The 15022-nt window shown below is 40.9% G+C and overlaps 1 protein-coding gene across 1 annotated transcript in view; it reads right to left on the reverse strand.

The window, feature by feature from the left end:
* Positions 1-1249: 1249 nt before the first annotated feature.
* LOC121271618 (protein phosphatase 1 regulatory subunit 12C-like) overlaps positions 1250-15022 on the reverse strand; it is a 71996-nt gene continuing 58223 nt past the window's right edge. The window contains exons 16-22 of the mRNA XM_041177658.1: positions 13625-13752; positions 10307-10353; positions 6746-6857; positions 5515-5619; positions 4459-4509; positions 2352-2402; positions 1250-1478 (exon numbers count right to left, since the gene is read on the reverse strand). Of these exons, the coding sequence (XP_041033592.1) occupies positions 1392-1478; positions 2352-2402; positions 4459-4509; positions 5515-5619; positions 6746-6857; positions 10307-10353; positions 13625-13752 (581 nt within the window). The 3' untranslated portion in view covers positions 1250-1391. The remainder of the gene's footprint in view (positions 1479-2351; positions 2403-4458; positions 4510-5514; positions 5620-6745; positions 6858-10306; positions 10354-13624; positions 13753-15022) is intronic.

The raw sequence follows: 15022 nt of genomic DNA on the forward strand, positions 1-15022 counted from the left end.
GTACTGCTTTGTGGTAAAGCTTGCAAGTTAAGCATTTTGAAAATATTTAACTCAGAGTAAGGACCATCCTAAAAAGGCAGTTAGAATCACGATCGCTGTTGAGGTTTGTTGCCATTGAAATGGGGCACATCTATAGTTACCCTCCGCACTGCCAACCCTGTCTGGTCTTTAAGCAGAAAATAGCGCAACCGTAAATTATTACAACACCGAAACTGACTTCTGTTTCAAGATATGCCAGTCCAGGATCCAAGTGCATCAAAAGTATTCGCAGTGAAAGGAAAATTTCTTGGGTTTTGCACTACCTCTGTCTGCCACTAGGCGCTGCTAGCATTATGCCCTTGAGCAACATTGCAACACTAACTGGCGCACACAATTTCCCCTGAACCTAAATCGTCAAATCATTCTAAGGTTATGAGTTCACTGCTGACTTTGAAAAAAAAAAAATTGACATACACAATTAAAGCATTTTGAATACCAAATGCCTCCTCTAACATCCTGAAAGGTCAGAGGGATTTAAACAAAACATTTCCTCCACTTAGTAAGTGTTATGATGCTACTGGCGAAAACAGCATCCTAAACAAGGATTTAAACCTCAGTGGACCAGGGCATTCTAACCAGCAGTACTAAATTTCAAACCCCAAAGATTTGTTTAAATTTTGAAAAGTACACCCCCAGCTCAAATCAAAATTAATTCACATTAAACTTTTGGTTTAATACTGGTCTTAATATATTTTTTAAAATACTGCACAGAGGCATTCAAAATCTTTTCTTTTACCTTTCACATACTGATCACTGTTACAGCTTACAGAAAAGGAGTAAAACTGAAATGCATTCCATCACTGCGAGATTTGTCTTTTTGATGGGGTGGAAAGGGCAGTGATAACCTTCAAGTGGCCAGAGCTTTACTGATAGTGAAAATAAAATATTTATCCAACTGACCAGGACACACACTAGAGGAATGTGGATTAATGAAATAAGTTTTCCATTTACTAGAACATAAATATATATTTTATGTGCACACACAGGTCTCGAAAGAGAACCTTCACAATTGGTTAGGTACAAAAATCAAACAAAAGGAACTCCGGACAGCAGAGTCACCGTTGGCAATTTTACTCAACCAGAACAATATCTGGCAACTTGCATCAGCTTTGGCCACTGGAGTTACTTAGTTTGGTGGCTAGCTGCCTAAACTACCTTAAGTTCTCCCCTCTTGTCTCTTTCAACTCCCCCAACCCCCCCGCCCCACACACACTGGTTAACTGTATTGGCTGTGGAAAAATACTTGGCATTGAAGATGTTCTCTTTTGACCCAAACCTAGAGTCAACTCTACAGTATCAGTGATGGCAACGGTTTTCCCATCGGGTGATGCAGCTGGATGATGGCATCTCAACTATTTTGACAACTTGCTGATGACACGGATCAGGGCTGCATTCTCATCCTTTAGTCTCTGATTGTCTGTTTTTAAGTCTGTTAAAATCTGTGAGGACAGAAAAAAAAACATAACAAACATAAAAACATAACATAACACCCAACACAACATTTCATCTCAAGAAAGAGAGAGAGAGATGTTGCTAGTGGAATTTTATTTTATATTATTCTAAGGCTGTAGAAGTGAACAGGGGATACTGTCATTTTCAGGACGAAGAGCCTTGTGACAAATATATAGCTTGCCCTACACTTTAGAGTTTTCACTCTGGAAGCATATCGCAGTTTCTCTGAAAAGAAGGAATAGCAAAGGCAGAGCAAGTGAACAAATGGGGAAAACAAAGATGCTGACTGGAAGTTCCAACAGCAACCTCTCAAACAGATGGGGCAAGCAGAGGGCCTAGAGCAAACTCTATTTGAAGCATCAGGTTCACTGTCTAAACGGCCGCATAAAAACGGACTCAAAAAATAGAAGCACCAACCTCTGTGATGAGTCTATTATTTTCTCCTATAAAAAGGGGAGGGAGGAGTATGCTTTAAAAAAAAAAGCTGTGCTTAGTACAAGAGAAATAGTCCAAACATGAAATTGTGTTGAGCAAAATAAAAGCATTTGAAAGTGAGCGCACAAACGTGAGAAGGGTGCTTGAGGATTCCACCTGGATATTTGTGTGCTGCTAGTCTTCATTGCACTCAAGTAACATTTTGCCAGAATAAATACTGAACAGGAAAGGCAGGTTCGATAATGGCTCCCGCTCTCCAATTTAGTTTACATCTTAAAAAAATCAAGACAACCTTCCTAGCTTCCCTAGTTACTCTCAAGTAGGCCTGCTATAACAATGTTTAGCCGCAGATTGACAATAAAATACATCTGGGAAAATTATACGTTTGATGATTCTGTCTTCACTTGTTTAAAATATATAATTACCTTTAGCTGCTCTTCCAGTTCAGCTGTCTTTCTTTCAAATGCCCTTCGTTCCTGTTTTGTAAAAAAGCAGACAGACATTAAACATTAAGATACAAAATGACATTTTACTCACTGACAAATAATGGGAACCAAAGATAAAAGATGGTCATATTTCAAAATTTCCAGTTCTGATTCTGATCTTTCACAGAATAGAACCATAGAATCATACAGCACAGCAGGTGGCCATTCAGCCCCATCATGTCTGTGCTGGTTCTTTTGAAAGAGCTATCCAAATAGTCACACTACCCCTTGCTTTTTCCCCCATAGCCCTGCAATTTTCGCTATTTCAAGTATTTATCCAATTGTCTTTTGAAAGTTGCTATTGAATCTGTTTTTTCTCTCCCACCCCTTTCCAAAATGCAGAACCACCAGTTCACAGCAGCATAATTTGTGAAGTGCTACCTGTGAAGCAGATAATCCCAGACAGAAGATGGCCACTTACTGTGGGGCAACCATAGTTCTCATGAAAAACTTTCTTGCCAAAACAACAGGCGGCAAAACCGATACTGTCTATCCTTGTGAACATTTACCCAATAGTTACCATTCATCTAAATAATAGGAACATCGGACTTAGGAGCAGGAGTAGGCCATTCAGCCCTTTGAGCCTGCTCCGCCATTCAATAAGATCATGGCTGACCCCTGGTGTGGTCTCAACTCAATTTTCCTGTCTGGCCCCCACAACCCTTGACTCCTTGTCTATCTGTCTAACTCTGCCTTGAATAAATTCCATGACCCATCCTCCACTACTTTCTGGGGAAGAGAATGTAAAACTCCAATGACAAGTTGGTAAAAAAAACACAAGTCTTTACTCCTTCCAGGCAGAGCTTTATTCCAACTCACATAAAACTCCTTCCCAAATCATTACCCATTTCCCTTTACATGCACCCAGTGATGTGCTCAACCAATTAACCTCTAATAATTAATATAATCACCCGTTGATTATTAACTATTGCCTATCCTAACAGAATTTCACAAATGATGAACCTCAGAAAATATTTCTTCTCATCTCCGCCTTAGGTAGACCTCTTATTCTTAAACTGTGTCCCCTATTTCTAGTCTCTCCCACAAGTGGAAATATCCTCCTGGTATTAACCCTATCAAGTCCCCTCAAAATCTTATATGTTTCAATAAGATCACCTCTCATTCTTAGAAACTCCAATGGGTAAAGGCCCAACCTGTTCAACTTTTCTTCATAAGATAAGCCCCTCATCCCAAGAATAAGTCGAGTGAACCTTTTCTCAACTGTTTCTATCGCAATTACATCTTTTTTCAAATAAGGAGGCCAAAACTGGACACTGTATTCCAGATGTGGTCTCCCCAAGCTATGTACAGCTGCAGCAAAACTTCCCTACTTTTATATTTCATTCTCCTTGCAATAAATGGCAACATTCCATTTGCCTTCCTAATCACTTGTTGTACCTGCTAACTTTTCGTGATTCATGTACCAGGACACACACATTCCTCTGTGCCACCGAGTCCGCAATCTCTATCCATTTAAATGGTATAACACTTTTTTGTTCTTCCTGTCAAAGTGGACAAGTTCACATTTTCCCATATTATACTCCATCTGCCTATTTTTTGCACACTCACTAAACCCGCCTATATCCCTTTGCAGAGTCTCTCCCTCCTCTTGAAAACTTTCCTATCTTGGTGTCATTGACAACTTTAGCTACCATTGATTTGGTTCCTTCATCCAAATCATTGATGCAGATTGTAAATAGTTGAGGGTCCAACATGGAACCCCGTGGCACTCCACTTGTTACAGCTTGCAAACCCAAAAAATACTCAACTACCCCTACCTCTCTGCATCCTGTTAGCTAACCAATCCTTTATCCATGCTAATATGTTACCCACTACACCATGTAATCTCAGTGTGGCCACCTTTAGTGTTGAATAAGTTGCACTGTAGTAACCGCTAGACAGTTGGCTTTGGTGCATTCTTCGATTGTTATATTTTTAACTTGTATAGTTTTGGACAGCATTGTGTAAGCATGGCAGTTTTGATGGAAAAAGATTAAATGAACTGCTGTACCAGAATTTACGCTGTATGTACAGTATGCTGACTTACAAATCTTTCCAGCTCCAGCTGTGCCGGCCTATTTTCATGCCTCCCTGGTCTCTAAAAATGGACAGAGTGAACAATAGTAAACAGTGAAGAAAAGATGGAATACCAAAGAGTCAGAAATGCAAAACAAAATTCCTCTCTATAGTGACTGATCACATCTCAAGGTGCTCCAAGGTGCTGCATATGCAATGAATGACTTTATGAAGTCACTATTCCAGTATAGGCAAACACACGGATTATCTTTTTCCTCACAAGGCCCCACAAGCAGCAATGAGATGAATCTATTTTTTGTGGGGTTGACTGAAGGAAGAATAGTGACCAGGTTGGGGGTGTGCTGATATCAGGAGAACCCTCTGCTCTTTTTCTAATGATGCAGTAGGATCTTTAACATCTACATGAACCACCAGAATAGGCAGAGGGAGCTGTAGCTTAAACTTGTCCAAAGAATGGCAGCTCCAACAATGAGGGAATTCTTCAGTAGTGCACAGAAACTTTAGTTTAAAATGTGTGCCCAATCCCTGGAGTGGAAATTGAACCTACAACCTTCTATTTCAGAGGTGAGGATACTAGTATCAAGGAAAGATAACAGAATACAATGAGACGCAGTTAACAATTTTGAATATTGCACCGCATATCAAATAGATAGAATGGGTAAATTCTTGCTCATGGTACCAATGTTGCAAGGGAACGGGGTTGAATTTTTATTGTTGCGCACATGATAATCAATCATCCTATAATCGCTGACTAGGACTGCAGTGAAAAATGACCACTTGGACAAAAGAGAGATCAATAGGCTACCAGTCACTGCCTCCAAATGAGGAAGACAAGATGGGGAAAACACAATGAGAAACTGAAGCATTTCCAGAATGAGCACTAGTCACCATTATTTAATAGGTATGTGTTCCATCTTTAGTGTTAGCCACTGAATAAGTATAAAATACACATCATGGCCCTGATTGAAGGCAACTAACAACATGCACACAAAATACAAGGACTGTGGCGATAACGGGTCCACAGCTAACACTTTCAAGCAAGATGCGTGCGACTTTAATCTCTTACCTGTAAAACCCTCTCCAATTCCTGATTAGCTTGTGTGAGGTAGGTTTGTGCTTCTCGTAACTCGTCCTTAAGTTTTACGTTCTCTGACAAGACCACCTCGTACATCTGCACAGGGAAACAGAGCAGAATGGCTTGCTTTGCAATTGTTTTGCATGCAGAGTAATCACAACACAAAATGCTGCATTTATACAATGTGTTATCATGTTAGTGAACCATCTCAAAGCACTTTATACAACAGGTTACTTTCTAAAGTGCTGTTACATAGGTAGTTGTAACAGCAACACTCAACAAACAGCAACAAGTCAAATGTTCACTTTAAGGCATTTGGCAAGAAAGGGATAGCTTTGAGAGGATTCTCTGTCGATCTTCAAATACAACTATGCATTCTTTAATGTCTATAGCAATAGATAGTTCTTGGCTTAAGGTCTCATTGTGACATTTACTGTATTGGAGGGTCAATCTAGGTCACAAGTTCAAGTTTGGGATTGAGGGCTTGAACCCAGGACCTTCTGTCCAGTGAAGGAAGCACTGCCAAACAAGCCAAGCTGGCATCCATTGACATAAATCATTTATCAACATAAGGATGCTTGCATTGCCTAATAATTGGATTAGTTTAAATCCTGCTCTTGGCTGACAACCATTGTTTAGAGTGAGCTTCATCAGTGCTCAGTGATACTGTTTGATGCAACGGTCAGTATTCACAGAAGCTCCACAAAGTGGAGGGAGATAATGGTAGAACTTCACCTGTGCAAGCACATCTGGGGAGGTAAAGCAATGTCATTTTAACAACGATGCAGAGATCACCCAAGGTCTCGCCAGGCGGCTCAAAAGGTGAGACAAAATACGTTTTCTTTTAATTAAAAGAGGGCTGTATTCAATGGAACCAATATAAATGTGCTATGTGGATTATACAGGTCTGCTTCGACTGTGGAGCTATTGCAGAGGTTGTTTGAAGCAATGGATACAGCTTTCAGAATTTCAAATCAAGGCAAAGATTCATGTGGTGAACTTCTTGAGCTTCGGTGTTCTCAGTTTTTTTTCTTAGAAAGATGAAACATTTTATTCAAGAGCAAGGGCACTGTTCCATTAGCTCATGATGACCTGGTCTAGATCAGCTGCCTAATTACAAGCACAACACTTTCCTTTGGACTGAATTACTTAAGATATTGCATCTTAAGCACGCCCACATAGATAACTACAACAATGATCCATCCACGTGCCACTTTATTACCTTCCTGAAGTCGTTATTTCCATCCGCCATTACCCCTGTACTGGAGTGGGAGGAAGTCCCAATTCTGCTTAGAATTCGATCACTCATCCGCTCACTCAGACTTGGGCCATACCTGCCACCAATCAAAGAGATTTATTTGCTGACAGGGTAGTTATGCATGGATAGAGGAAACCTACAATTGGCAGCAAATGAGTTACAGACAAACCGAGAAGACCCTACCAAACTTTTGCAAAACCCAGGTGGACTTGCAATTACACCAAGGCTGCGGCTTTCCAATTTTCTGGGCTAGAACTTTGGCATTGATTGGGAAAGAGGCTGCAAGTTGATTCAAGGGTGGCTACATTTCTTGATACAGTTGGCACGTCCAAAGTTATCATAGAAAGCTTTTTTCCCCCCACAAATGGATCAGCTGCTGGATTTTGGCTTTAGGCCAGTTGCAAATATAATGCAATACCAAACTGTGAAAAGGCAAGGGTTTAAGTGACTGTGAGGATCTCAGACTCTCCCTACTTGTTGGATGTCAATTACGCTGTACGTCTCATTTCCTAACCAGGGCACAGCTGCAAAAGCGTTAAAGCTCTGCAGTACCTTTCCAAATGGTCTTTATTCATGTGTGGACAGGCTAGTCATCAACAGGGGTCAATATCGCTTGTCTAATGTTCACACACTACATTTTCAGCAGGGATGATAATTATGAGCTAGAACTACATCTAATTTTCCCCTTTCTAATAACTCAATGTGCCACTCTTATCTCTCATTGACCAAGCTAGGATCAGATGACTCAGCACTGACCTTGGGTCAAACTTGGGACTTGCCTGACTTGTAAGGCACTGCTACTGACAGGTACTGCTACTGAATGGATAAACTCATTAAGCGATTTTGGTAGCAGTACACTAACTTCTCCAGTCTGGAAATCTAAAATCCAGAAAACCAGTTGTCCGGAATTTTTGTGAACAGCTCTCCGACTCACCACTCATGACGCTGCAACAAATTGTGAAATAGTGAACGTGATGGCCTTTATGGTCATTGTAATGGTCCTGCTTCTACTGTGTACAATACTACATCTAAATTAGAGCTTCTAGGAAAGGAAGGAGTAACAGCTGCTGAAGGTAAAGGGAACTGTCTTTGGCTGTTTCAATCGGAAGGCTGTAGGTGAGAGAGACAAGGTGGATGACAGAGGAAGAAAAGTTGTCTAACTTGGGAGCAATTAAAATTGTTACTAGACATTCTAGTGTTATCTGTAATCCAGAAAATTTTGAAGTCCAGATATGCCTTGGTCCCAAGCATTCTGGATTGGAGAGGTTACAGTGTAATGCAAAACACCAAATCACAAGAGCACAAGTAGGCCCTTCAACCTGTTGAGCCTGCTCTGCTTTTCAATTATATCATGTCTGATCTGTACCTCAACTCCATAACCCTGGATACCCTTAACTAACAAAAATCTACCTAATTCAGTTTTGAAAGCTCCAGCTGTACCCAGAGTATTGGGGAAAGAGTTCCAGGTTTCTACATCAAGGTTTAGCCAAACATCAGAATGACAATGAAATCAAGAGATTAATTCATGACTCATATACAGTCAATCCTACAGTCAATAGTTGTGGACCAGTAGTTAGGATCATGAAGGGCAGCCTAGCTACTAGATTTTTCCTGTTTTTTTTTTTTAAAAGAGACCTTCCAATCCAACTTCCAATACTGTGAAGAAGGATCAATCCTCAGGGCTGCTGTGCATACTACATTTTAATTGGTGTTGGATTTGAAAAATTTAAATAAAAATAGAAAATGCTGGAAATCAGAATGATACAGCACAGGAGGCGGACATTCAGCCCATCATGTGTGAACCAGGTCTTTGAAAGAACTATCCAGTTAGTTCCATTCTCCACAGCCCTGCAAGTTTCTTCATTTCAAGTATTTATCCAATTCCCTTTTGAAAGTCATTTTTGAATCTGCTTCCACCACCCTTTCAGGCAATGCATTGCAGGTCACAGCAACTCAGAGTATTCTTTTTTCCCCTTAAGTCGCCTCTAGTTTCCTTTGCCAATTACCTTTAATCTGTATCTTCTAGTTACAGAGGTTCTGACACAGGAAACAGTTTCTCTTTATTTATTTTCGAAACTGTAGAATTTTGAGCAACTAAATCCCCCTTAACCATCCTCCTCCAAGAAGAACAATCCTGAGCTTCTCCAGCCCTTCATGCAACTTTTCATCCGTGAAACTATTCTAGTACATTTCCTCCACGCTCCCTTTAAGGTCTTGACATCCTTCCGAGAATATGGTGCCAAGAATGGGCCTCACTACTCCAGTCAAGGCTCAGATAGTTTTACAAAAGGTTTAGCACAAATTCTTTGCTTTTATGCGCTGTGCCTCTACTTATAAATTTAAGGGCACCATGCACCTTTTTAAAAACAGCCTTCTCAACTTGTCCTGCCACATTCAAAGGCTTGTGTATGTCCATTCCCAGGTCTCTGTCCCTGCACCGCCTTTAAAATTCTTCCATTTTGTTTATGTTGCCAGAAATTCAGAAAAAGTCCGACTGTAATTAAGTGCATTCTGATGAAAGGATACTGTCATTAAATGCAAGCAGACCCACTATACAGTTCTAGCATCCGCTTTTTATATGGATATCCAGCATTTTCTTATAAAACTTGCTAATTGAATTAAAGACCCTGCAGGATTTAGGGATGGAAACCAATTAAACTGCACTTGCACCATTATGGTGAAAACTGAAGGAACTGTAACTCGTGTCCATATCAACCTGTGTACAGTGAAATTCTGCAGTTTCTCTAATCAACAATTTAAGCCTCTGTAGCCCTCTTTACATAGAGTGTTTTGCAGGTACATGGGATAGCAAATGACAACCCAGTCTATGGATGGATATCAATGGTTGGGAAGCTATAGGGTCAATAGCATTTTGAAGGGTAGTCAGTGGAAATATTGAGCAAGTCCTAGGGAGCCAAATTGGGTGAAGGCACACCAGCAACAGTGCAGGTATTGGAGGACCAGAAGTGACACACAGAGACACCAGACTGAATGAAATCAAGAAGATAAGGAGTGGTGGTGTCTACACCACATTTTAATAATTCACCATAATGTTATTCGGTCAGGTAAATGAGGTACAACTTAGTCATTTGGTAGTACAGAACTTGTGTATCGCTGAAAGAGAGAGACACGGGGTGAAGCTTTTCGACTTGAACTCATCAGGACACTTTGCAACAATTTATACTGTATGAGAAGAGAGTGCTCATTGGTTAGCAAGTGGACTCTGATTGGTAGAGGTGTTGCCATGGAGAATGCATCAATTGACAGTGGTTGACAGTTAACTGCCAACCATTGTTTGAAATTTAAACTGGGCAGCTTGACCCTAATTATTGCAAAGTGTTCTGATGAGTGCAAGACAAAAAGCAATACTCGAGGTACAATTTGTTCATTTTCTGTGAAGCTCTGGTCTGGACTACTGCTCTGGTCATGCCAAAGTGCTATATAAATGCAACTTTTTTGTTCCATCAGGTTCCAAGAACCATTTAAGTCTGTTCAGTCAGTGAGTGTCAGGTAAAATGTTCTTGCCTGTGCATTGCAGAATCCACACTGTTCATCTGCTCTGTGCTGTCTTCCTGAAACACAACATAGAAACACCACATTAAAACAGACAAACCCACAATCTTAGTATCTTGCAGGTGCACACTTGTATCTGGTGAGCAATGACAGTATCGGGAGTTAGATTACATCATATAAACGTAACTGTCCTTATTGTTTGGGTATCATTTATAAATGAATAGCCACAAAAAATGCAGCTGCAAGGTACAGCACCCCAAATTGAGGGAGAGGTAAAGATGTAAACAATATGAACAAGGCTCAAAGAACAAGATATATCGTGGGGTTCCCCAGTGTTCAGTACTAGGACCACTCTTTTTGGTCTATATTAAAGACCTAGATTTGGGTGTGCAGGCTACAATTTCAAAATTTGCGGATAACACAAAACCTGGGAGCATCGTCAATTGTGAGGAGGATGGCGGAAGACTTCAAGAAGACATAGGCTGGTGGAATGGATGGACAGGTGGCAGAACCAATTTAATGCAGAGAAGTGTGAAGTAGTGCATTTTGGCAGTAGGGCCAAGGAAAGGCAATATGAAATAAAAGGGGTGCAGAGGTAGGAAGACCCTGGGGGGTATAAGTGCACTGATGGTGGCAGGGGCAGATTGAGCAAGTGGTTAATAAAGAATACAGGATCCTGAATTTTATAAATAGAGGTGTAGGGTACAAAAGCAAAGAAGTGTTGGTGAACCTTTATAAAACAGCATGGTCTCAACGAGAGTATTTTGTCCAATTCTGTGCACCGCACTTTAAGGAAGGATGTGAAAGCATTCGAGAGGGTGAAGAAATGATTTATGACAATGGCTACAGGGATGAGGGGCTTCGGTTACTTGGATAGATTGGCAAAGCTAAGGCTGCTCTCCTCAATGTTAAGAGGAGATTTGACAGAAAAGTTCAAAATCATGCCGGACCTGGGCAGAGTAGATAGGGAGAAATTGTTTCCATTTGTGGCAGGGTCAAGAACCAAAAGGACACTGATTTAAGGTGACTGGCAAAAGAACCAAAGGCAACATGAAGGAAAAACTTTAAAAAAAAAGCGCAGCATGTGGTTAGGATCTGGAACGCACTAGGTAGCGCGTGGAGACAAATTCAATTGTGGTTTACAACAGGTAATTCGATAATTATCTGAACAGAAAAGATTCACAGGGTTACAGGAAAAAGGCAGGAGCGTGGGACTAGCGGAGTTGCTCTTGCAGAGGGCTGGCACAGGCAGGACAGACCAAATGGCCTCCTTCTGCACTGCAACTGTTTTACGATTCTATAACCCATCGCTAAAAGTCAGCCACGATAAATTCTCTCATTAATCCAATGCTCCTATACAAAACATAGAGAGAGAGAGAGAGAGAGCACGAGAGCAAACAATTTAATGCTGTTGCCAGCTTGGAGCCCTGCTGCACTACATCAAGATGGCAAGGCTTTGAAAGTGCATGCAATTTATTTAAGATTCTTTCCTCAGAAGTAGAGTCAAGCATCTTTCACGAGTAAGTCCGTGACTTGGCAATAAATTAAGCTGAACAATCACTGGATGTAATCCACAGGGAATAAAGTGTCAAAGCAAATTCTACTAGGTAATAAACTAAAACTATGGTGTAGGAAAGTTTAATCTCTTTATAACCAAAGAAAACAGACCAGTGCCCAGTCTGGCAACTGACCGCAACCCAACATACAAAAGGAACAATGGGAGTCTTGTACATCCACCAGGACTTCCTTAGACACAATTTTAGGTCCAATAGTATAAGGCAGATCCTCCACAAACCCACAAGAGTTCACGAACTCAGAACACAAATCAGAGCAGTATGCCAGTCTTTAGTCAGAAATTCATAAGAAATCATGGGTTCAAATAGTTCAGACACAGGATGCTCAAAACAAGCTTTGAATTTCAGGAAGTATAGGCCCAGAAAGATCGTTTTTGCAGAGAATCACCACCAGATCCCCAAGGTAACGTCCAGCAAACACCATCGGCATTTCCCAAAAAAGGGGTGAGGAAATCTTTTAATGACATTGAGAAGACCACAAAACAAAAACTGAAGAATCTACCATAGGACGGGGTGCCTTATTATATTAACATCTATTCCCATTGTCTCTACAATAAGCGCATGCACAATCCCCACCACATTACGAGTGCACTCATGCTTAGAGATTGGCCTGCAATATTGTGCATAATAAGCCCATAATAGATTTAACAATAAAATACCTCCAGTAATAAATGCAAACAGCTGATTTAAGTAGCCTAAAGTCTCTATTTTCCAACTGTCTCCCAAAATTTTTTAAGTGCCAACAACTGATGGGAGACTTCTAGCTGCTTTAATCAGCTATTGGCAAGTACCAAACTGCACAAAATAGGGGGGCCTTAAATGGTGCCTTTGGAATAAACTCCTATGGCAATAACAAGTGGCTATCGCCATTTTGTCAATATAAGTAGTTGGCAGTGATAAGCTTGGATGGTATAAACGGTAGATACCATAAAACAAAAGACATGAAAATGTGATACATGTTCCTAACACACATGTATGATCTTAAAATAATGACATCCATGCCTTTCCCATCCTGTGGCTATCAGCCTGTGTTAAGTGTTCCTCTTTTGGGATATTCCATCCAGCTGGAAACTTTTGGTTTTGAAGATTTTTGGAGCTGCACCTTTTATAGTAGGACAGCAGCAGAGTTAATATTTACAAATTGCAGAACAGTACAATTTTATTAAAGGGACTCAGAACTGCTAGGTCTAAGGAGCAGTCACTCCAAAACATATGTCAAACATCTACAGTTCTAATTGCTCATGCGGAAAAACTCTATGAATATTGGACAATCCAATCTCTACAAGTTTCTCTCACTGGGCTAAAAGGGAAGGAAAACACTCCGGCCTGAAATTGCCAGTCAATGCAAGGACGACAAAATGCTTGCTTTGGGATGTTTGATAGGCCCGTCGAGATATCTGGCTCACGGGCACCAAAAAATCCTCTTGACTTAGATAGGATCTGTTCTGTTCAGCATATACTTAGAAAGTACTGGTTTACTATAGAAGAAACTGGTAACGTGCGACAATTGGGGTCGCTGAGATTTATTTCCACTGCAAATACAAAGGCTCTAAAACCTTTGTCCAAGACAATTCACACAGACAGACTGATTAAAACAGAACAAAAAAAGAACCCCAAAATTTTGGAAGAAGCTTACAATTACATTACATACAAGCAAACCTAGAGCATCCCAAGCAAATGTCTCCTGAAGAAGGGCACCACTAAAGTTAGCCTTCTCTTAAATTAGCATTTATTGAACCATCAGTACGGCACTTACCTCTTCTGCAAATTCTGGCTTGCCAGTAAACCTACGTTCTTTTCGGGCTTTCCGCCGATCTCGTACAGATAACCGATTTTGATTGCTATGGTCCGAATCTCCTTCCTCTCTTTTGCTGCCTTCCGATTCTGCAGATGGAACAAAGAGAAATAGTTCCAGCTACTGTGTGTGCTCTGAAACTCTGTTAAGTCATTCTACAATTGAACAAGAAAAACTGAATCAATTACCTTTATTCATGCAGACAGCTGAGTTTACAACATATGTTTCATTCTTAAAAGTTACAAATTTATCAAAGGCCACTGGGAGGAGTTTGCTCCTTGTAGTTAATGCCTAGATGAAAGCAGAATTTCTATTCTACTCTATAATTTCAGCGATATACCCAAGGTACAAAACGCAGTGGGAAATGTTAAGAATCTCATTCTTTATATAAATTAGTGTCTCCATTTGAAAATGAAAAAGAAGGAAAAGCCAGTGGGAAGGTTTGCATACAACAAGGGAGACTGATTACTGTTTTCGATAATGACCAGAACTAACGCTCTGGAATTCAAAACCCAGGCACACTTAAGTTGACTCAATTTGGAATTCCCCTCCAACGATCTAACTTTCTGAATTCTTTATCTGGGTTATGAGACAGCAGTCTTGTCACATTTTGCAGGCCTTTTCCATATCAGTAATTTATCAGGTGTGGCTGTCATCACAGTAACCTGACTTATGTTCTCCCAAATAGCCTTTGGAATCTATCCACACTATTGGCAGCATTACAAGGCCTGGCGAACGACAGGACACAGCAAAACTCTAGGGACTCCAGAATAAAATGCCAGGTCAAGGTGGAGTTCTTAAGAACATAAAAAGGCCCAATTTTGAAAGTGTCAGGCAGCAACAAACAACTTGAATTTATACAATTACACCCATCCAGGACCCTCCACCCCTGCCTGTCCCTCTGTCCCCATCCCGTCTTCCAAACCTACCCCCAGCCGTGTTTTCACCATATTCCCTGACCTTCCCCTCTCCGACGCTGAACGTTCAGTGCTCAGCAAAGGACTTAGCTTCATACCCTTACGCCCTCATCTCAATGAATTTCGGGCTCGGCACGATCCTGAACTCTTCTTCCGCCGTCTTCGTCTCCGTGCTCACTTCTTTAGGCAGGAGTCCTCTCCCCGTTCAATGGATCCTTTTACCCACCTCCAATATTCTCCCTCCCTCTGGATTCTTACCTTCTCTTGATCTTTTCAATGAGAACTGTCGGCGTGACATTAGTCGTCTCAATTTCTCTGCTCCTCTCACCCACTCTAACCTGTCTCTCTCTGAATTTGCTGCACTCCGTTCTCTCAGGTCCAACCCTGACATTGTCATCAAACCCGCTGACAAGGGTGGTGCTGTTGTTGTCTGGTGCACTGA

Source organism: Carcharodon carcharias, chromosome 31 (assembly GCF_017639515.1).
Source record: "Carcharodon carcharias isolate sCarCar2 chromosome 31, sCarCar2.pri, whole genome shotgun sequence".
Taxonomy (NCBI): Eukaryota; Metazoa; Chordata; class Chondrichthyes; order Lamniformes; family Lamnidae; genus Carcharodon; species Carcharodon carcharias.